At 29.8% G+C, this 23,581-nt stretch overlaps 1 protein-coding gene across 1 annotated transcript; it reads right to left on the bottom strand.

The window, feature by feature from the left end:
* Positions 1-12,784: 12,784 nt before the first annotated feature.
* LOC107458642 (cytochrome P450 716A67) lies at positions 12,785-23,317 on the bottom strand. The gene is made up of 5 exons (XM_016076859.3): positions 22,960-23,317; positions 18,794-19,011; positions 18,354-18,598; positions 16,037-16,427; positions 12,785-13,422 (listed from the first exon to the last, which is right to left on the bottom strand). The coding sequence occupies exons 1-5, from the start codon at positions 23,237-23,239 to the stop codon at positions 12,991-12,993; spliced, it is 1,566 nt and encodes a 521-aa protein (XP_015932345.1). The 5' UTR covers positions 23,240-23,317; the 3' UTR covers positions 12,785-12,990.
* Positions 23,318-23,581: the final 264 nt, after the last annotated feature.

Raw genomic sequence — 23,581 nt, 5'->3', positions numbered from 1 at the left:
TTAAATAATTACAACCAATGTTATATGCACCAATTTGTGTGTACATTTTTTGTTATACACCTTTTACTTTTTGTTAAAAAAAAGAAAACAATTATAAAAAGAATATATAAAAAAGGTTAAAAAATATACCAGAATTATCTACTAAGTTTTGTGTTACAGAGTCAAAAAATTTAATAACAAATATATTAGTAAACATTGAAAATATATATTTTTCTTATAATAATACAGTTATAAAAATTTTATATTTGTATAATATTATATTAAAAAATTATTAAATTATTTAATAATTGAGATTATAATTATGTAAAGTACATTAAGACAATATAATAATATCTATAATAATATTATTTAGGCCAATAATAAAAGAATTACTCAATCAAAATTTAAGAAAAAATAAATTATTATTAATTAAATAAATATAAATATATAGGATTCCTACCCATATTTGGACCGTTCGGTATATTACTTGAACCAGCTCCGATGTTATTGTGAATATCTGTATATGTAGAAAATTTATTATTAAGATGAAAATAATGTAATTTGATAATTTAAAGGTACACTCAAGAAATAAATTATACATAATTGGTACTAAGAGTCCAGTAACATATATATATTGTAAAAAATAATTCATATAAATGATAAACTAACAACATAAATTTATTAATGGGAAGTATAACTTAGAGTACCTGATACAGATTATTGTTGAGCGGGTATATTTGTGATATTTTGTAACGGTATTGTCATGTTAGTTGGTTCACTTGATGTATCGATTTGTTTTCCTTGTCTAATACCCTCTCGGTAACTGGCACGCCTTCTGGCAAGGTGTTGTTCTTTGTTCATATTTTGTCTTTGTTGTCTGGCATAGTCTTGCCAAGTTCGTCGACCACTCCCCCGTGAATCTTCCATTGGTATGTTGTCAACTGTAATTAATAAAAAAGCCTATAAATATAGTTTTACACTTTTATTTAATGACGAAAAGCAAATTACAGTAGATTTTACGTTATATTTAGGTGAACTGGAAAGGATACAGGAGAAGATGGATGAGAAATGAAGGAAATTTTTTCTATTATTGAGTAACCAATAATGTAAAGTGAGAAAGATTAAGAGGAGAAACTGGTATCCTATTAGTTATTATAGATGAAGATGAAATAGTAGAATTCTGTAACTGATCTATACTGGAGTATTATGCAGCGTGATGTGAGAAAAATTAACGGGAGAAACTGATATCCTATTAGTGAAATAATTATAGAAGTTATATTAACGTAAACGTGAATGAAAATGAAGTAGTGAGAATTTTGTTATTGGGAGTAAGTTATCAGAAAGGATAAAAATGGAAAAAAATTGGTCACCAAAATAGGTTTTTCCATTATATATTGTTATAGATATATAGCTACCATTGCTTCCTCTTCATTGACGAGCATTTTTTGGGGATTTCAAACGTCAACTAAAATATAAATAATTATGAAATCATAGGCAAATTATTCATACTAAACATAATCCTAATAAAATAATTTTTACTTACTGGTATTGTCAATAAACACAACCTTTCAACTTCACATTTGACGACATCCAACTCATACAGTTGTCCATCACGATTAGTTGCCTACATATTAAATGTATACATTACAAATATTTAATTTGATCATTTTCAATTTTATTAAATATAGTTTTTTATTGTTCATATGTTACTATATTCACTTACTATTAACCATGAAATTCGCAGTTGGCAAACTAAAAAAAAAAACTTAAGACAAAGATAACTAATTTTTGTTACTTATCTTATAGCCATTTGCTTCTTCACCTCCAGCAGTAGACATTACCCTGCTTGCAGGAGGAGTTAATGTTTGGGCAAAATTCTGAAACTCTTGGCGTATCGTCCTTTGGACCTCTTGTTTCACCCTCAAAATCTGTGAATCAATGTATTCAGTTATAAACACTGATACATAGGTTCTAAGAGTAAATTTAAATGTTGATTACTAACAAATAAATTGTCGAAAGAGGCTTGCATGTTCTCCTTGGAAAGAGTTTGGCTACACAAGTACAAAATCAAATTATAGTTAACAATTTATTTTGTTTTAGACTATCATACAGGTCTCTTGTGAGAAAATACCCAAAAAAATAGTATAGGAAGAATCTATTTAATAATAATTTACTTTACATAGTCTTAAAATGTAAAAAATAAAACTAATAAATGAATACTAAAAAAATTAATTTTAAGACAATTGACTTCTACTATTGTGAAATTATATAGTTATTAATTTTAAATATTTAGTCATGGTTAATTAATTAATTTATGCATAAAAATTATTAATACGGTACAATTTTTAACCAAGGTGTAACTAGTAAACCTGTCTGTTCCAGCCAGATTAATTGAAATGTTGCAGTTGATTAGTATCAAGTATTTCTTCAACAATGACTAGTGAAATGAAACATCTTATGTTTTAGAAAAATAAAGAGATAGTTTATGAGATTTTTTGAACAACATATCACTCTTTTATACGTAATTGATATTTAAAAAGTTTTTATTATTTAATTAGATTAATATAATATTACAAATATTATTACATTTAAAAACTTAACGTATTAATTAATTAATTAATGTTATACTAATATAAAATGATGTATTTTGATCAAAATCAAATGTTATGATAAAATACTACATAGTATAATCCGTTATAAAAAAAATTTCATAAAATAAAGTATTTTGATAAACGAGCCATAAAAATTGTAATAAAATAGAAAATAATTACAATATGATATAAATTAAAAATATTCTTAATGTACTCAAACGTGTGATTACTTATTTAACATGGCTTAAATTGTAACATATTTGTTGAGATTATCGTAAAAAACTTGAAAGTACTCTATAAAAAAAATTATTGTTACTGGAGTTTAAAAGTAACGAAAAATTAGTGAATAATTTTTTTAATGTAAAATAACTAATGTACAAAGTAAATTAAAATAGGAAGCTATAGTTGTTGTTAGAAAAGATAAATTTGTTTATGTAAGATAACAAAGCAATATACATATGTCGTGTTGAGTTGAGGTTGAGGTCCGGTTTTAAACCTAAATCGTGCTAGGTTGGGATGGATTTGTTAGTAGTACGTAGATCATGCTATTCTATGCGGATTTAGGATATAAAAAAAATAAAACTCTATGTCATATCACGTTTCATATATATCTTGATGTACAATATAATATCTAACAAATATTACCTTAGCATGATTTAAATATAATTGATTTAAGGATTTACGTTTTCAATTTTCATTTAGGAGAATCAAGTAAATCTGATAATCTTTTATTTTAATTAAATAAAAGAACTTTTAAGATCTGTGTATAACCATCATGTTAAATTAAGCACTTCGGATATATTTTTTATTATGAAAATAAACTGATCCATTTAAATTGAGAAAATGTATTTAAATGTTTACTTTAATTGTGCTTAAACCTATATTATAATTTAAAATTATTAAGAATAAACAAAATTATGTAGTTTATTGAACCAGCTTAATCAGCGATTTTTATTCAATCCAAAAAGATAAAAAAAAATTTCAAAGTAAAATCACATTTTTCTTAGGACTTTATTTTTTATTGTATTATCTAAAATTTAAATAGATATACTTCAAATTAATAAATTTAATTTAGTTTTATAAAGTTGTTTACCGTTGTATTATTATATTCATTTCATTAATTTTATTTAGTCAATTTAAAAAAAATAACGGCTTAAAACAGTTAAATTTTATCTACACAATAAATACGATGGAATTTTTTTAAATTAAAATCTTTTAAAATATGTATTCTTATTGGTTTGATGGTTTAATTTAAATAAATGTATTCGTATTAATGAATACAAGTACATGTATTTAAAATATTTAAATTATAATATTTTGAATAAATTTTCTATTCTTTTTTGTTAAATTTTTGAAATTATGATTAAGGTTCATCTTATTGTAAATCATTTTGAAAGCAATACAAGTACATTGGTTAGTAATCTTAGAATTGAATATAATATACTTTTATCATGTTTTAGAACCACAACATTTTAATTTAAAAATAATAGGATTGTTTTTATCACAAAGATACGCATATTCTTTTGATTTGTGTTTTTGGTAGTGTGGGATAGGTCGTTACATGTCAATTATAGTATAGGGTGAAAAATAATTAATTGCATATTCTTCGCGCTACCACCGAGATTTTAAAAAATAAAAGGTTAGACATGCTACCTAAACAAATTATATACCATTTAAATACTTTTTTTCATAATTTGTGATTTTAATCAGAATACATAATTGAGATTTACCTAGAAGATACATCACAAACAGCATCTTGTACGGTGATGATTATATTATGCGCAGTTTTTTTAATCTCTTTTTTTTTGCGTTGAATTTAATCTTCAAAAAAAATAAAAACACATGAATAATGTCAGATTGATTTTTAAATAAGTTAGCAATCAGTTAAAATTTTATAAATAATTGCTAATACGTAGACATAAAAAAAGGTATGGTATGGAATGAAAAAATTAAAAAAAAATAAAATAAAATAAAATTAGTCACAAAAAAATAATTTAAAAAAATGATGTTACGAACCTCTTTGAACTACTACTAGTTGCACGACCAGTCATACTGTCGCGTTATTCGTAATGTGAGTGCTGAAAAATGGGTGGATAACAGAAAAAAAATAAAACAAGTTAATAAAAATGCTGAATAGTACTGACATTACTCTAACAGTTATTTATAACGTTTTCTATACTCGTTTGAAATTTAAAAAGTAATACTCTCTAAACAACAGGAAGTTTAAGTTAGATTTTTTTTTATTTTTAGATTAATTCGACCACACATGCAAAATTTGTTACAAGATTTTTTCAGTGGCCTTTAATAATATTCAAATTTAAGTTACTTTTTGTACAAGTTGGCAAACCGTTACAATTTCAATTTAAAAACATAGCATTTCTTTCAAATTTTAATTTAAATTTTAAACATAATTCAGATGAATTAACTGATTAATTTCACCGTAAATTAAAATCTAAATTGATCATTTAATAAAAAAAAGTTACACATCCGTTTTTATAACTTTTATCCTTTTCGAAAAATATATTATATTAATTAACAAACGACTTAATTGTAATATTAATATTATGTTTACATATTACTGGACCTCTATAATGAATTCTATTTTGTAACCTTTTTTTTTCTATTTATCCAATTCGTTCAAATCCTGTACTTGTTATTGCTTTAAAAAAAACCACTATTGAAAAACAAAAGTGTATACTATATTTAGAAGAGCATGATAACTCTAAATACTTTTGAACACATGGCTGAATGCAAGTGGCATTCAAACTAAATTAGAAGAGCATTATAGCTTCAACTCCTTCATAAATGTTTTTAATAAAATAATTTAATGTCAACTAATTTTAACTGAATGAACCGAATTAATTATTTTAAAATTTCAAAACGATGATTAAGTTATTATTCGATAACAATAGAAATTGATATATTTAATTTTTAGCATGAGTATTTTTGGCATGAGTATTTATTTATTTATTTTTGTTTATATTTTCTCTTGTTGGTAGAACAAACAAATACCCTCGGATCAGAACTAACTAATAGGAGTTAGAAAAAATTGCAGCATATCTACATTTACTTAAGAAAATAAACAAAAATAAAAAAATTCAACCCAATCTTATATTCAAGAAACCCAGGAAAAAAATAAGAAAGCAGGAGTTGGAGAAATCAACGGACGGGCGATGGCAGTGACTCGAAGAGAGGCTAGGGTTGGAGAAGGTGGAGTGGCTAAAATCAATAAATCATTCACAAAGTTAAAAACAGCAACAGCAGCACAGCCAAATATCAATTAATCAACCATAATTCCATAGCTAGAATCAATAAGGCAACAGACTACCATCATCTCTCAATGGGTCCCAATAAAAAATACTATTACCAACACCACAACATACTAAACAACATCCAGGAATCAAGAACAATCAGCAAGAAAAATTAAAAAAAAAACAACAATTAATCACCTTAAATTAGAAATCAGTAAAAATATCAATTAAAATTAAAAAACAGCATACTCACTTCCTCATCAATTAAAAAGAGTAGTAGCAGAGTAACAAATCCATTTTTAACAACAAAAAATCAACAATAGATGGTGAGCGACTCCAACCCTCAACCAGACGACGTGCCGAGCAACAAGAGAGTTGCTGGGTTCGAGACAGGGGGAAGGATGAGGTCGCAGAGGCGCTGACAATAATAGACGATGGCGGCAGAACCTTAATTTGTTAGGACTGGACCGTTTTATTTCCCGGTTCCCGGTTGAATAGAAAATAATGTAACAAAAAATAAATCATAGCTTTCAAAAATAATCAACATACTTTTATGAAGCTGCAATATTTGAATAAGATATTTTTAAATAAATTTAAAAAAGACTATCACTTAAATTTAAAAATTGAGTGTATTTTTCAAATGTGGGCAACATTATGTAGATTGAAAACAAATTGAACTTCATAACTTTAAATTTGATTTGTACAATATTCAATATTTAAAATTATAATTTTTGAAATATATTCAATCATTAGCCCTTATAAATTCGGAGCACATAAATCATAGATAGTCAAAAGTTTTTATAATTTAGCTATTTGTACGAGATAAATTTTATTTAATTTTAACTGGAATTAACTATTATCACAAAAACATGTCTTCGAGGGGGAGAGGTAGGAGGCCGAGCAAGGAAAGAGATAGATCTACCATTAATGTCACAAGCGAATCGACAGAGCCTTGTATAAACATCATGGACAAGAATAGGACAAAGCAGCGAAAAAGAAGGCTGAAACAAATAATAGATACATCATCAATGTAACAGGTCCAATTTTATTGTACAACTAAATATGGTCGTTATATTATGATTGGTCTATGTAAATAATAGATTTAAGCCCAATTTTGTATTTTTCTTAAAATTAATTTAATTCTTAATTATTATCTCATACTATTTAATATATTAGAAAAAAACTGTTTTATTATTTATTAGTACATATCTTTAGTACAAGATTTTAAACATTTTCCAAAATTTTGTAGATTATTTTTAATTACAATTTTTAAAACATGAATCATTATTTTCTGTGTAAATAATTATTCTGCAACATAACTCATAGAAAAATGTATTAGGTTAATATTTTAGCGTATGTTTTGTGAAGAACGATGTAATCATTTTTTCAACTTCAAAAAGCTACAATACTCATATATGTTCCATGTTTATGACTATAAATATATTACAATAAAAACTATTTACATGCTTATACTTTCAATTTTATTATTTTCGATATTGTAATGCCTAAAAGATATAAACTGTAATTTTTTAGTTAAAAAGACAAAAATAAAGTACATTCTTTGTGATAAATTTTTTATACGAATTAATTTTCATTAAATTTCATGTACTCTTTAGAATACAATATTAACGTTTATTAATTATTTAGTATCTGTTGATGCTTTAAATATATGTTCGTAATTTGTGTGTTATGTGCAACATTTAAAATATAGCTTTCATGGAAGTTTAAATACGGGTAACAAGAAACAAAAGGAGGTGAACTCGCCCCTTAACAAGAACCAGTCTCAACACGTTGAAGCTCACTCACCACCCAACTACAACCAGTACCACTGCCAGCGTGAAATTATTTTTACTAATGCAGTTGATAAGATGACAACAGCCATAACCTCTTTGACGAAAATCCTTGAAAAACAAAACCAAATGGCTTATCCATTGTACGTTGTTAATAAAACTAGATCGGACAATCCGTACATAGAAAATTTAGCTATTAATAATATGACAAATATCAATAATTCAAAAACTGATAAAAAAGTTGACATAGATAAAATAATGAGCAAATTCATTCGATCCCAAGAATGTCATAAAACAGTTGTATAACCCACCCTACACAAATTCTCCTCTAGCAACAATTCTGATAACCACGCAAACAACGTTACTCTCAAGGTGCTCTTCAAACCAAATGTCTCCCCACGAAGATCATCTGAATTAGAGTAGAATTCAAATACGGGAATATATATTGGTAAAAAGGGTACCTCATCATTTGCGTTGCTGCAGCGTTCATGTGGCCCGAAAATTCCACAGGTACGTGTATAAAAACATGAACTTGTATTGTGATGAAATTGTTTAGTATTACTGTTTTTAATTTTATTGTTTAGTTACATATGATGATGGCTTCATGTTTGCAGTGGATACCCATTAGTTTTAGACCACTGGAGGACATGATTCTAACTACGGATGAGCTTGCTTGTGCCGCTTATATTTTTGGCCCGGATTTAAAGTTCCAAGTTAATCGATAAATCCTTATAACACTATTCGATTTGATGCAAGTCTATTTTATACTTTGGTAACAACAATTTCTTAAGCTAAATATTTGCATCTGTATTCGTAAATGAATGAAGTATTGGTGTCAACTCGTACCTCATATGCAAATAGAGAAAGTTTAGCCACGTTAATTCCAGGAGAACAAGTCATCCAAGATGTAAATATTTATTTTTATTATTTAACATGAAAAGTACAAAATGTTAATGTTATGTATCGTAAAATTAAAAATATACAAATATATTTGTTTGTAGGTTATAGATTCCCTTACTTGCATTCTCACACAAGAGCATAAAAAGCTTAACAAATTGTCATCCGTATGGTTTCTGCCAACAACTTTTTCAGTAAGTTTCAGTACAAAAATACCCCGAAAAAATATGAATTTGATATTTTGTTTGGTTTAAGTTTCAAGCAGCATATGAATTATTTGATGTTATGTTTTTTTATGACAATATAATCAGCAACTAGCACTTACATGGTCCAGACCACCCAAGGGAACAATATGCAGATAACTACATGTATAAGATTGAGTACTTGTCAAGGGTAAGTTATTTAATTTTTAGTAAATAAAATATGATTTATTTAATCCAAATTGTTTGTTTATCTTAATAGCATAGACTCACAATCCTCATTATTTTGTAAATAAGTAGGTTTTTGTCCCCATCAACGACCTCAATGAGCATTGGTTCCTGATGATCATAGACATGAAAAAAGAAAAGATCTTTGTGCTTGATTCTTGTAAACAGAAACTATGGTAGGATATTATCAGTTAAAACCATGGTAAGTGGTCCAGTTTGATTTTTTTAAAAGTAAAATTAGTTTTTCAACTTTTATTCTCTATTAATTTTGAATGTTTTGTATATAATGAAAAAAAACACCACATCGTTTGAAATTACGATTTGAGTTTGTATTTTAAGATCATTGCTATATTCGATTTGTAAGTGATTTAGTAGTTTGTTTAATTTAAAATTAAGGTTCATTTGTTAGCCATTGTCAATGATTTTGGGCGCCTGTGTTTACAGATAGAATACAACAAATTAGTAGTTCATAGAGCAGGACTATAAGTCTTAGTTTCAAAGGGATATAATGAATTTATTCTCTAACTTAGCTTATAAATAGCAACATACAAGATTTCTTTTTTAGTGAAAACTTGTCTACAAGTTTAGCAATACTAACTACAAATAAAAACTTAAAAAAATAAAAAGAAATATCTACAAAGATTAAGCTCTTAAAAGATTTGAGTAAAATGAAAACTTACATGTTTAAGAAATGGATGCTACCCCAATGATTTGAATGGTAGAACTGCTTCTAAAGTGGTTCAGATATCCTGCACTAGAGGCATAAAGGCTAGAAGTAAGAAACACAAGAAAATGGCATGTAATGTAAATACTAACTCTTGCTTTCTACCTTGCTATGGCTATGGCAATTAAAACAATAATCATGTTGATTTTAGGAATTTCAGCATATAAAAAAGAATTAAGGTTAATTAGGATAAATATGTAATTAATCACATTGGTTATTATTGGTACATGCCGAGTACATTATTATATATGTGCATCTAAATTATACTCTATACTTGAAGTTCATTCTCTATACAACCAAAAAAAAGTATATATATATTATACATATAATATTAATTAGTGACTGCGCATTCATATTATCTTATTCTAAACATTTTATTGAAGTTTAATATGTTTTCTATCTAGCAAAAACCACAGCACATTACCTCTAATAAAAAAATCAGCATCTTGTTCGACAATTGCAACAAGTAAAGTAAGATCAACCTCGTAAAACATCACCGTAGAAAAACAAGCGAGGCGAGTAAAACAGATGCATACGTCAAAGAGACAAAGAGAGACCATGAAACACTAACAAAAATAGAGGAACAAAAAAAGCGAACCAGATCTCTCTTGTCTGATCTCGCGTGGTCAATGATTTAAAAGCACCAAAACTAACAAATGCTTAAATAAAAAACAACCAAACCACCAAAATTTAGAAGCTAGTTTAGAAAAGCATAAATAGAACTACTAAAAAATGAGTAGTAACACGACACCTTAAATGAATCAAATCTTCATTTTTGCTCAAAAAATGTAACCAAACAAAAAAATTTGCATAGAAATTATCACAAGCTTAGTAAAAATCTTCCATGAAAATTATCACCTTTTTTTATTGTTTCTCTCTTTATAACAGTGAAAATTGCAACAAATAACAAGTTTAATTTCACAAAGTCATAAATAAAAGTCATACAACATAATAACTAACAAAAATCTTAACACACAAAGTTCAACAACAAAAGAAACTATAATACAAAAAAAAACATAAAAAGTTCAACCCAACAAAAAGAAAAAAAGTTGTTTCCATTAATTTTTCCAACAAAGCAGCTACATTTTGATGTTCTTTAGCAAGACAGCAACACATTGTTCAGCAAACAAAAAACCTGAAATCAGAAGCATTGTTTTCAATTTCAATCCTAAAATTAGGTGAACAGGGGTCGTGCCTCAATTTTTGCATTATTTTCAAAATTAGAATTATAACAAGAATCATAAAAACAGAATTACAAAAATTCTAAATCATCACTAACAATTTCAGAAACAGAAGCACTAAAAAAACCTAATTTATCACTAACAATTTCAAAAAAAAATAGTAGAAGTGAAAGCCATCAGGGAAGAAATAGAAGAACAATAATCAACATCAATAAGAGATAGAACCAACTTGACACAAAAGTTTCATTCTTGAGGAGTAGATGATGCAGACAGAGAGTGGCTGAGTGCATGGAGGAGATTTGTCGCTGCGAGAGACAGAGAGTTTGAGGAGATTCGGCGTTAAGAAAAAACGTGGCTAAATCTCTAATTAATCGCTATCTTCATAAAAACGTGGTCATTGTCCCTTTTGGACACACTTTAAGCGTGCTAAGAAATTTATGGCCATTGATTCCTTTCGACCACGCTTTTAAAACGTAACAAGAAAAAAGCATGATGACGGAATTTTTTCTTATAATGAGACTAGTGCTATACAGCAAAATATCATCAAAATAAATCACCATAAATTTTCCAAAAATATTCTTTCAAAACATAATTCATGGAGCTACTTTTTTTTATAGGTCGAGTGGATAAGGACCGGATCGATAGAAATTTTACTAGAAAATCCATTAAGATAAGATTCCTCCACTAAATCTTTAATACTCCACCATATTCATAATAGCTAAATACTTGAGGAGTCTTGAGAAAACTAAATTATAGTGCTGAGTAGGTGATAAGTTTTTAAACATCCAACCAAACATTTGATTCAATTAAAATTGACATAAAAACTAAGACTCATAGACTTAGAACTCTTTTAAATACTAAGACTAACATAAAAAAAAAAAAACCAAAAGTCTTCACTATTCTCATTTAACTAATTATTTCTACGCTTCTGATGCTATATCATATCCCAAAGTCAAGCAAAAAACCTACTCTATTTCTAGGCATAAACTTGCAATTAATTAAAATCTAATCCAAAATTCGCCAAATTTTCAAAAAAAATATAGATTCAACTCACATAAGCATAAATTAAAATTATCCAAAAGAAATTCATTCATTAAACATCAAATTAAAACATAAACTAACCTAACTAATTCTAACTAGACATTTTATCAAATAATTTGTGTACATGATAAAATATAAACTTACAATTAACTAAAATTTAATCCTAAATTCACCAAATTTTCAAGAAATTTAAAATCATCTCACATAAAAATAAATTCAAATTACCTAAAAAAAATTCATTAATTAAACATCAAATTAAAAATCCAAGAGAACAAGTGTTCGTTCCATAAAATAAGAAAAGCATGAAAAAAATGCAAACTAGGAAAGCTTGAAGAAGATGAAATTTGAGCTTGAATCCTCAAAGAACTTAACAAAATTAAAGTGAAATCTAACCTAAAATCACATAAATCACATTATAGAGAAAAGAGAACTTTCTTTTTAGAAAACTAACCGAAATCATAAACTAATCTAATATTAACTCTCCCTGGTCCCTACTATTCTCCTCTGATTTCTATTTTTTTATCCTTGAAAATCTGGGTGTATGGGAGGGTTTTCAGAGGCCCAAATTGGTTATCCCACATGTACTTTAAATGGCGCACATGCGACTTTGTCTGCCTACGCGGATATACTCGTGTGGAATTCTCTTTTCTATTTTTCGTATAAACATATGCATATTATTTTAAAACTCTTAATATTAATTTTCTAATGCTGTTGAACTGTTTCATCTGGATTAAAAAATAATTTAAAAATATTGATTTAACAGAAAAAAATTAGTTTCCTAATTAAACCCTTTCGAGAACCTACTAAATAGGCAAGTCTGATGTAATACTTGCTCTTTTCTTTCATGGGTGACCTTGTAACACTTTGAGTACTTGACGGTTAAGATTTTGTCACACTTCATGTAAAAAACAACACACTTGATATGGCCTTATATTTACATATGGTTGAATTTGGATCCCTATTTACTCCAGTAAATATAAACTTCCAATAATACAATAGCAAATTAAGAACTTTCCCTAAGCAAATTGCAGAAATTTAATACAATATTATATTTCAACATTAATGTGTAGAATGACAATAAAAACAATACATAAGAGTTTCTTCTATTTCAAGCTTGCACCTTGTGTAGACCGATATGAGCACCATATTGGGGTTGAAGAGTAATCATATTGATTGGAGCATGAGTATAGGATGGAGAAAGTTTAAACGAGAAATGTTGTAAAATCAACGACAAAGCCATTTTTGCTTCCACTATGGCAAAGTTCTGTCCGATGCATATTCTAGGACCCCATCCAAACGGAAAAAAAGAAACTCTGCCATTTGTTGCCTTTAAAACTCCTTCGGAAAATCGTGTCGGGTTGAATTCCTTTGCATTCTCACCCCATATTTCAGGATCATGATGAACCAAGAGAGTTGGCAAGGAAAGTTGAACTCCAGCAGGCAATGTTAAGTACCCAAGTTTCATATCTTTGTGAGTAATTCGAGTAAGCCCAATTACCGGTGGGTATAATCTGAGAACCTCATAGAAAATCATGGTGACCTGTTGAAAAAAGATTATCGTAATGGTATGTACAAGGTTAGACCGTTAAGTGCAATTAGATAATGTGTCTATTAAACTAGGGGTGTCCGCGGATCGGATCGGATCGGATATGGAATTCGATCCGATCCGCATTAAAATCATCGAATCGAATCGGATCCAATATCTGCAGCTTTTAAGGTTGGATCCGATCCGATCCAATCCGCACATTTGTGGATCGGATCGGATCGGATATCGGATATATCCGCAAAACACAAAAATATTTTTAAAGGCTTATTTTTATTAAAAAAATATCAATAAAATTTATTTTTTCTATTTTTTTAAATATGTTTACTCTTAAAATAATATTAAACATACTTTTCTTAAATAATAAATTAAAATAATATAACATATATGATAATTATTAATTGAAATAAAACATAAAAAGAATATTTATTTATTTATTTCTTTAATTTTGCAGATACGCGGATATGCGGATACCAACACAAAATCCGCAATCCGATCCGATCCGAAAGCCTTGCGGATCAGATCCATATCCGTAATTTTCGGATCGGATTCGGATAAACACCACAGATATGCGGATCGGATCCGATCCATGGACACCCCTATATTAAACTATTCTTTTCCCTTGTTAAATAATAATAATAATAATTAAATTAATCAAGATAATTAGTGTTTTACACTTTAATTAGGAAATTTTATGTTCAAGTCTTAAAAACAACAAAACATATATGACACCCATCTTGCAGTTGAACATGTATAGCATCATTGAACAATTAAATCCAAACACGTCCTTATATATGATATTGTTTTTTCCAAGTTATCTTCTCCATAAGGATCTTAAAGGGTTTTTGAAGGATTAAAAAGAAAATTCCATAAATATAATATGAGGAGGTAGGTTAACACTTAACATGTTACTATGAGGAGGGAGTTTTTTTTTTTTTTTTAAAGAAAAAAGAATAAATATAGTATGGACTTTGCTACCTTGTGCTCTGAGGACATAGGTTAAGCATACTATAAAAAGAAATATTTTCTAAAAATTATTGTAAAAATCAAATTCTTTTACATTTACAATACATTAAATACACCAAAGTATTAAAAAATGTCTATCATTATATTTTTTAAGGGTTTAGCTAACGTGTGTCCTAACTCTGCCTATGCTACACCTGTAGTTCATAGCCGATTCCAAATCCGGATAAAGGAGGAGGGTTATGTTAGGCCTTCGCCAACCAACAAAAAAAACTTAGTTGAATTTTCATTACATGGATCAAAGACATTATTGCGCTAAAGTCAAGTCGTTGTCCGAAAGCAACGCGCTGTATGGCTCGCGTACAGTGTCAAATGAGCAAGAGTTCCCGCATTTTCATGAATGGATAAGGGTAAATAAACTAATTCATAAAGAAAAAGGTAACGGTAAAGGTCGGAAAGACAGAATGTTGAAATTTGGGACATTGAACATAAGCACTTTAATAGAAAAATCCATGGAGGTGGTAGAACCATGACAAGGAGGAATATTAACATCATGTGCCTACAAGAAACAAAATGGATCAGCACGAAGGCTAGGGAGTTGGATACCTTCGGGTTCTAACTTTGGTATACAAGAAAGGTGAATAATAAGAATGTGATAGTTATTATCGTGGATAAGCAGTGGAAGAAGGATATAGTGGATGTCAAGAGGGTGGGAGATCGGATCATTTCTATCAACATGTGGTGGAAGGAGGTACTTTTCATGTGATTAACGCGTGTGCACCGTAAGTGGGTTCGGACGAGTAACATAAAATAAGGTTTTAAGAGGATCTAGAGCGTTTGGTCCAAGACATACTTTCGGGAGATAAAATTTTTTTAGGAGGAGATTTAAATAACCATGTTGGAAAAGAAGTGAAGGAGTATGGAAGTATTCATGGACGCCATGGTTTCGGAATAGTCAATAGCAAAGGTAAAACTATTTAACTTTTCTTCAACATTTGACATTCTCATTGCAAATATATGTTTTAAAAAGAAAGACGAACATCTTATAACCTATAGAAGTGGCATGACAAGCTCTCAATCGACTTCTTCTTGCTGAGGAGAGTTGACCGAAAATTTTGCATTAATTGTAAAATTATTCCGGGAGAGAGTTTAACAACACAACATAGGGTTCTCGTTATGGATTTTTGCGTTGAGCAATAGTTGAGGAAAAGACATCATATGAAGAACTCAATGACGAAGTGTTGGCGGATAAAAGATGAGGAACAAGGAAGTTTCCTAAGAAGGGTAAGAGAAGAGGCCGAGTAGAAAGGGAATGGAAGCGCGGAGGAGATGTGAAGGGAGATAGCAGAAGTTATTAGAAGAATAGCAAAAGAAAGTTTTGATGAATCTAGAGGGATAGGACCAAGGGACAAGAAGATGTGAAAGGATATTACACATTTCGTTTTTAATTTTTGATAAGCAAGATGTGTAATGTAGAATAAAACCGTAAATATGCTCAAGTTTTAAAATATTGCTAAATATCATATTTATTTTATTTTGTTTAAAAAAATTCCGAAGAGGACATATGTAATATAAAGAGATTTTTGGGGAGGTATTTGTAATTTCTCTTAATAGTAATCATTTTGAAGGTAAAAATTACAATACTTACAATCTTAAGACGACTCAGCCCCTCAAAGTCAGGCGTTTGATTTCCAAAGACTTGCAAGACTTCTTCCCTTGCACGTGCTTGCCAATCAGGGTACCTACTCAATAACACCATAGTCCAAACAAGCAAAGTTGAGGTTGTCTCTTCACCAGCAAAATAGAATAGTTTGCACTCTTCAATTACATCTTCAAGACTCATTCCAATATTCTTGTTATTTCCATGATCTTGAATTTCCTTATGATTTGATTCCAAAAGTATGCCCAATAAATCATTATTTTTGGTAGCTTCACCTGCTTTCAATGCTTTCTCTCTATTATTAATCATCACTTTAAGTGAATTTTTTATATCTCTATCAATCTCCTTCATCCTCCTGTTGATCTTAGTAGGTACGAACCTAAACAAAAAACAAAATTAAGCTTATTACCAATTGTTGACCAGAAATATTACTATTGCAAGTAATTGTAGGAGAGATGCTATATTTTTGTTCACCATACATTTTTGTATTTGGTGATGCAAGTAGCTGTAGTAGAGATACTATATTTTTATTCATCATACATTTTGTTTCGGTAAGTGATTGGACAATGTATAGAATATATAAATTCTTGGACAATGTATAGAATATATAAATTCAAGAAGAATACTCCAAATCGGTTCCTAAAAAAATTTTAGTCAAACACTTTTGTCCTCCGCAAATTTTAAGCACTAAAATCAATCACCAACTTTTATTTCGTTAGACAAATCAATCCCCACATTATATTGTTTATCAATGTGGAGGGACTAGTGGAAAAAGGCCAGGCTGCAAAAAGGCCAGACTGCAGTGTTTGGCCTGGCCTGACCTAGCCTGTTATAAAATAGGCACAGATCCAGACTCTTTTAAAAGCTTTAATACGTTAATAGGTCAGGCTCAGACTCACTCATTAGTCTTATTGGCCTGTCAGGCCTGTCTAGCCCTATAAAATTTTTTATAAATATTAAATATATGTTATATTACATATAAATATTTTAATTAAAAAATAATTTTTTTAAATAATATTTTTATTTTTGTAAAAAAAATTATTAGGCCTTTTAATAAGTTTGAGGCCAGGCTAGGCTGAATAACAGGCTAGACCTAGTACTTTATAAAAAACTTATAACAGGCTACAGGCCAGACTCAGGCCAATTAACTGTATGACAGGTCAGGCTTGTTAAGAGCAAAGCATGGCTTGCTCTGACCTGTTTCCACCCCTAGGGACTAATCTGATAATTTTAAAATTTTTTAGCGACTGTTATGTCTTTATTAAATAATGACTGGAATTGATTTGTCTAATTTTTTACCAAAATTTGACGCGATAATTGACATGTCTAACAAAATAAAAGGTTAGGGAATAATTTGGTGATTAAAATTTGCTAAGAATTAAATTGTCTGACTAAAAATTCTTTAGGAATTGATTTGGAATATTACTCTAAATTCAAATTCTTCACATTGAAATGAAGTTTTTTGTTTACAATTTTTACCGGTTCTAGTTGAGGTATATCACATTGTAACAGCATCAAAATATTATTTCACTGAATATTGTATAAAACAAATTTCTCATGTCTAAATGATAAATTTCAATTGATAATGGTAGGTGAACAACTCTTTTATTACGAGTAAATAGTCAAATTAGTCCTTGAAAGATCATTTATTCTACAAATTCATTTCCAAAAGATTTTATTAATCAAATTCGTCCTTCAAAGATTTTAAGTTACTAAGTTAGTCATATTAGTCTTCTGTTGCTTCCGTTGCTAATGGTGTTAAAGTTTGCTAATGTAGCACATTAAGTGACACCACAACACACTTAGTAGTCCTAATTGACGGCTAATATGATAAGTTTATGAAATTAGATCAAATCAACTCCAAATTGAAGGATTCGAATGCTTCAAGGTCTCAACTCAATTAAGTTTTGATTTTATCTAATTTAATAAATTTATCATATTAATAGTCAATTAGGACTCCTAAATATGTATTGAGGTGTCACTTAATGTGCCACATTAACAAACTTTGACGTCATCAACAAAGGAAGTGATGGAAGAACCAACGTGATTAATTAAAAATTTTTGAAGGACAAATTTGATTAAAAAAAACTTTCAGGACCGATTTGGAGAATGATTGATCTTTTAAGGATGAATTTGACCATTTACTACTTTTATTACAATTATTGTACAATGAAGACTTAAAATATCTTTATATTTGTAAGAGTTGGCCGTGAGAGTTGTCCAAATAACCTTTATGTTAGTTATTATAACGATTATTTAATTAGTTGTTAAATTAAGACAAAAAGTAAGAGAGACAAAATAGTACCTCCATCCAGGAATGTAAACGTTCATCAGAACCTTCATAGTGAGTTCAGCTTGCTCCTTCTGAAGCTCAAATATTCTTATCCCTTCTTCGTAACTACTTCCAAATGCAGCTCGAGAAATTACATCACTAGTCAACTTTTGAAGGAAAGGCCACACGTCAATTTCACATGATCCGTCCGAGGACAACATTCCCTCCCATTTACTAATCATATCAGTACAACTTTTCAAGAATGCTGGCATCATAATCTGCAGAACCCACGTATATAAAAGTTCAATTTCCTCGTATACAAACCTATGTAGCTTGCTAAAGTCTATTTTATATCCTAATGGAATCGAAAAGACACACAAACAATTCTGAACGTCCTACTTCTTTTTCTCTTCTTCCTTCTTTGACATGTTTACAAGATGTAAACTAATCATATCAACCACATAATAAGTCACCTTAATATTTTCTGAAGTGAATGCTGGATTGATTATTCTTCTATGTCTGTTCCATTTCTCACCCTCGTAACTGACGATACCAGAAGCTAGCAAACGAAGAAGTGGATTCGAATGAGGTTTTGGAAAGTCATGAATCTTGTTCAATACATCTTTGATTAACTCTGGATCTGCGATGGTCACCCTTGGTTTTGGTCCATACCAAAGAAATGAATTCTTACCTGCATGCATATCAATGACAACTTCATAACAAGGATGATAAGCAACGATAAAAGCACTCACAAACATGGAGAACAAGAAATTTTCTATATATACTATTTGATTATGTGAAATACACAAGCTAATATAGAAATAGTAATAGTATGAAAGCGTGATTTAAGGCTGGATATTTAAATTCAAATTAGTGGAGTCTAAAATCATGCATATTGTGAGATGATAAAATATATATGTTTGATGAACTCTGTTTTCTTCCTTTCTATATTCCCTTGCATATAGTTATTAAGCCTATCCAATTTGGTCAAGATATTAGGTCACTAGATTAGTCGTCCCACCAATAAACTACTAGTTGAACCGCTTAAACTAGATTTAAATTTTTATTTGATAAAATCAAGATATCCATCATCGACATTATTGGTGACTAATCTCTATATTACAGGAGCACTTCGAAAAAAATAAACAAACCATAAAATGATTAAAGAGCGTGATGAATTTCTAGCAGATTGGTTATCGAGTGTGAGGAAAAAGCTGGAGTTATTTATAGTTAGCTTAGAGTTTGTTAGAATTGGTTAGCCTCATATAAGCCTGTATATATTTAGACTAACTACATTCAATCACACAATTACAATAAAAAAATCCATGATTACTCTCACTAATCTATTCTCTCTTTTGATATGCGTTATTCTGTTCACCTTCAAGAATCTACACGTAGTATTAAGAGCCCGTTTGTAAGATTCATGGCTTCATTTTTGCTAATTATATATTCATCAACCAGTGCCAGGAGCACATAAGTTCCAATTCCAAACAAACTCAGTGAAGACAATTTCACAACATGGAGGAATGGTGCCTTAATCACACTTCAAAGTCTGGAGATGGAAGATCACATTAATCCCTCAAAGATCCCATCTCATTTTGAATCAGTCTCTGCAACCGAGGAGAATAGTGATGCAAATGTGTCCAAGAAAGTTTCAGTTGCATAAAGGACTTAAATTACTGAAAACCGCCCTCTCTTGGTTTGCTATTGCCTTTATGCCTTTGGAATTCTAAGATTCTGATTTTGTTACAGCTGTTTACCTCATTAACAAACTTCCTCCATCTATTCTCAATTTTAAAAGTCCTTTTGAAGTCTTGGTTTACAAGAAACCTAATTATTCATTCTTGAGAGTTTTTGGTTCTGTCTGTTATCATCTTCTCAAGCCATATAATAAGAGAAAGTGTGACTACAAATTTGTATCTTATTGGGCAATGACTCCAACCAGAAGGTTATAAATGTTTCTCAAAGGATGGTAAAGTGTATTCGCCACGCACCTCTTTATGACATCTTTCTGAGGCTCCTTCTATTACTTCCATAGAGCATAGTTCTCCTTGAATATAGGAGTTACTCATGATCACCTACCTCAATTTGCTATTAATTCTCCACCCTTGCCATCGGTGGAACAAGCATCCTCATCATTTATAAGCACAGATACCTCAAACTCAAAACACCATTCCTATTTCTGGCGTTGAAATCAAACTCCCTATATATCTACTATTTCTAATTATAGTACTATTAGTCATACTGCCACTGATAATCATCCCATGACCACTAGAACAAAATTTGGTTCATTAAAGCCTAAATCTATAAGCTGGTGCACCACTATTGAGATCACTGACTTGGTCATTGCAACTCCCAAAACTGTCCTGCAAGCTTTAATCTGCCCTCATTGGAACAAGCCATGGACAATGAGTATAAGCCACTGGCTAAATAGCAAAAGGCTTTCATCATGTAAAAAGTTTGGACTTCGAAGAGATATATAGTACAGTAATTCGACCCACTACTATCAGAATTATCATCACAATTGTTCTCATTCAAGGATGGGTGATGAGCTAGTTTGATTTTGATAATGTGTTTCTAAATGGACAGCCAATTGATAGGGTATAAATGATATAGACACTAGGCCATCATCTCTCAAATTCATCAAGAGTTTGTAAGTTGTATAAAGCTATCTATGGACTTAAACAAGCACTGCAGGTTTGGTACAATACTCTAGCTGCATCTTTGAAATGTTTTGGCTTCTAGAATACTACTTCTGACATAGCATTATTTAGAGAGAAGTCCTCTATTACTATTACATACATGTTAATCTATGTTTAAGATATTGTTGTTACTTGTTCTAGGTCTATTGGCATTGATTGGTAAATTAAATGTTATTTTTTTCCCTTAAAAGATTTGGGCAAGTTTAACTATTTTTTGGGTTTGGAAGTTGAATTTTTGCATCCATACAAGCTGCTCTTCACTCAAACTAAGTATACAAATGATCTCCTTATTAAGGCGCAGATGCACCAGGCTAAAGCAACGCGTACCCCAATGATATCATCACTAAAACTCTCAAAACAACATTATGATGTATTTGAAGATACAAAGAAGTATAGGTTTATTGTCGGAGCATTACAGTATCTCACTATCAGAAGACCAGATATAGCTTTTTCCGGTGAATAAAGTGTCTCAATTCATGCACTGTATAATATTGGAGCATTGAAAAGTAGTCAAGAGGATCCTACTATTTGCAAAGTATCGCTAGTCAAGGAATGATCTTTTCTAAATGTGCTTATTATAAATTATTGTAATTTGCGGACAGCAGATTTGGATGATAGAAGGTCAGTAAGTGAATATCTTTTTCTACATTGGCAGAAACCTTATTTCATGGAAATTTGGAAAACAAACAAAGATTAGTAGCTCCACTACATAGGCAAAATATAGGATAATTGCATAAGCACAGACTGAGATCAAGTCGATTCAACAAGTTTGAAGGAGCTACATATATGCATCAAGATCAGAAACTCCAAACTGCGTTTCAGGCGTCTAAAGGGTAGTTAGCAGCAACATATATGAATTCGTACCGGCTAATAAACTTTCCAATGATTTTTTAAAAAGTAGAGCAAATAAATAGAGTGGAATGACAAATTACACACGACAAAGTATACAAAAGTACAGAACAAACATATCCAAAAGATTTTAAAATAATCCACGTGTATAGCATGGTCTTATACTCTTATTTATGCATTCACACTCTGTTCTACTTGTTAAATAGTGTAAAACATCGCTGAAAATTTTTGAGAAAATCAGAAGGATATATCAAAAAGTATGTATGCTTAAATATTTCACACGTATTGATGTTGGATACTAACATTACACCAATTATTGTTGCATGTGATTATTCTTACCAAGTTTGAGATATTTGCATCATGCGTCTTCTTTTACATTTAAATTTATTATAATCTTTTTTCTTAAATTTTATATCTCCAACTATATACACCCAAAACACATAACTTGATAAATAAACTTTCAAATTGGACTTAATAATTCGAGAAAAAAACAAATAGGTCCTTGACTTTTTGGTTCTCAGACATTTGAATCCTCGATAATTTGAAAATACATTTAAGTCCGTGACCTTTTCAAAATCTGGACATATCGATCCCTCTGTTCACTTAGATCTATCGGACCCAACGAAAAAATCAAACGTGGTTTCCCTTATACTGACCCGGCCGGCGGCCAATATATGGATGCACACGTGGGAGAATTTTAAAATGAGACAAATTAGACCCAGGGATTAATATATCCAGGTTTTTTGAGAGTCCGGGACTTAAATGTATTTTCATACGCGGACTAAAAAAAGTGAATGACTTATTTGTCTTTTTCTCTAATAATTTTCATATTAAATAATCTCTTTCATGCATTTTTATTTCAATCTAAATTTTAATCCTATAAAATATGAGATGAAATTATCTTATATAAATACAAAGGAAAGGCAGTTCATCCACTTCAATAATAAATTTTCATGAACAAATAATTAATTTATTCTAATGATTTTTTATCCCTAGACCCTAGCCATGGATATTCTAAATTCTAAGAAATATTAAATAAGTAAAATTCAGGATTTACGAATAAAAAGAAGGGGCAAGATGGGGAATACCGTATTTGTTTGTATTTTGCTGGACATAGCAGTAGAAACGTTGCAATATATCATCATCAGAGACATCCATGGGTTTAGATTGGGATTGTTTTAGCATCTTCACAATTTCTCGTGTGTCCCCAACCAGAATCCTGTACGGACTGCCTTTAAAGCCTTGCTCTCTCAACCGTTTCTCAAGCTTCTTTGGCGTTAGCCACAACCAGTTCAGCACCTTCCATCCCCATATCACTGCAAGAATCATCACTGTGACCGCAATAGCTGTGGTCCATGTTGCTTCCATTTGTTCTGTGTCGTAAGAAGAGAGAGATAAAGATGGAGGATATGAAACTAAACAGAAGCAGCACAGTAGTGCGTTTAAAAAGAGTGTTAGAAACTTACGGGTTACACAATAGTAAGGCTGTGGGGTCACTAGTACCCGTTGCCTTTGACATTTCACGGATTATTTGATTGGAACAGTCAAATAAAGTCATAAAGATGGATATTGTCGAAGATACTTTTGTGTTATATTTTAATTAATTTTTGTATATTTTATTTAATATTTTTTGTTACATATTATTAAATTTTTTATAAGAATTTTTTTTAAAATAATAAAAAATATTTAGATTAGTTTAAAACTAAAAAG

Source organism: Arachis duranensis, chromosome 7 (assembly GCF_000817695.3).
Source record: "Arachis duranensis cultivar V14167 chromosome 7, aradu.V14167.gnm2.J7QH, whole genome shotgun sequence".
In the NCBI taxonomy this organism is placed as follows: domain Eukaryota; kingdom Viridiplantae; phylum Streptophyta; class Magnoliopsida; order Fabales; family Fabaceae; genus Arachis; species Arachis duranensis.
The sequence above is the reverse complement of the archived record's forward strand: the minus strand, read 5'-3'. Positions and strand labels throughout refer to the sequence as shown.

Coding starts and splice junctions, on each gene's coding strand:
- LOC107458642 (XM_016076859.3), bottom strand. CDS start 23,239: ATGGAAGCAACATGGACCACAGCTATTGCGGTCACAGTGATGATTCTT. Junction 19,012..22,959: donor GCAAAATACAAACAAATACG/GTATTCCCCATC, acceptor ATATGCATGCAG/GTAAGAATTCATTTCTTTGG. Junction 13,423..16,036: donor GGCTGAGTCGTCTTAAGATT/GTAAGTATTGTA, acceptor TTTTTTCAACAG/GTCACCATGATTTTCTATGA.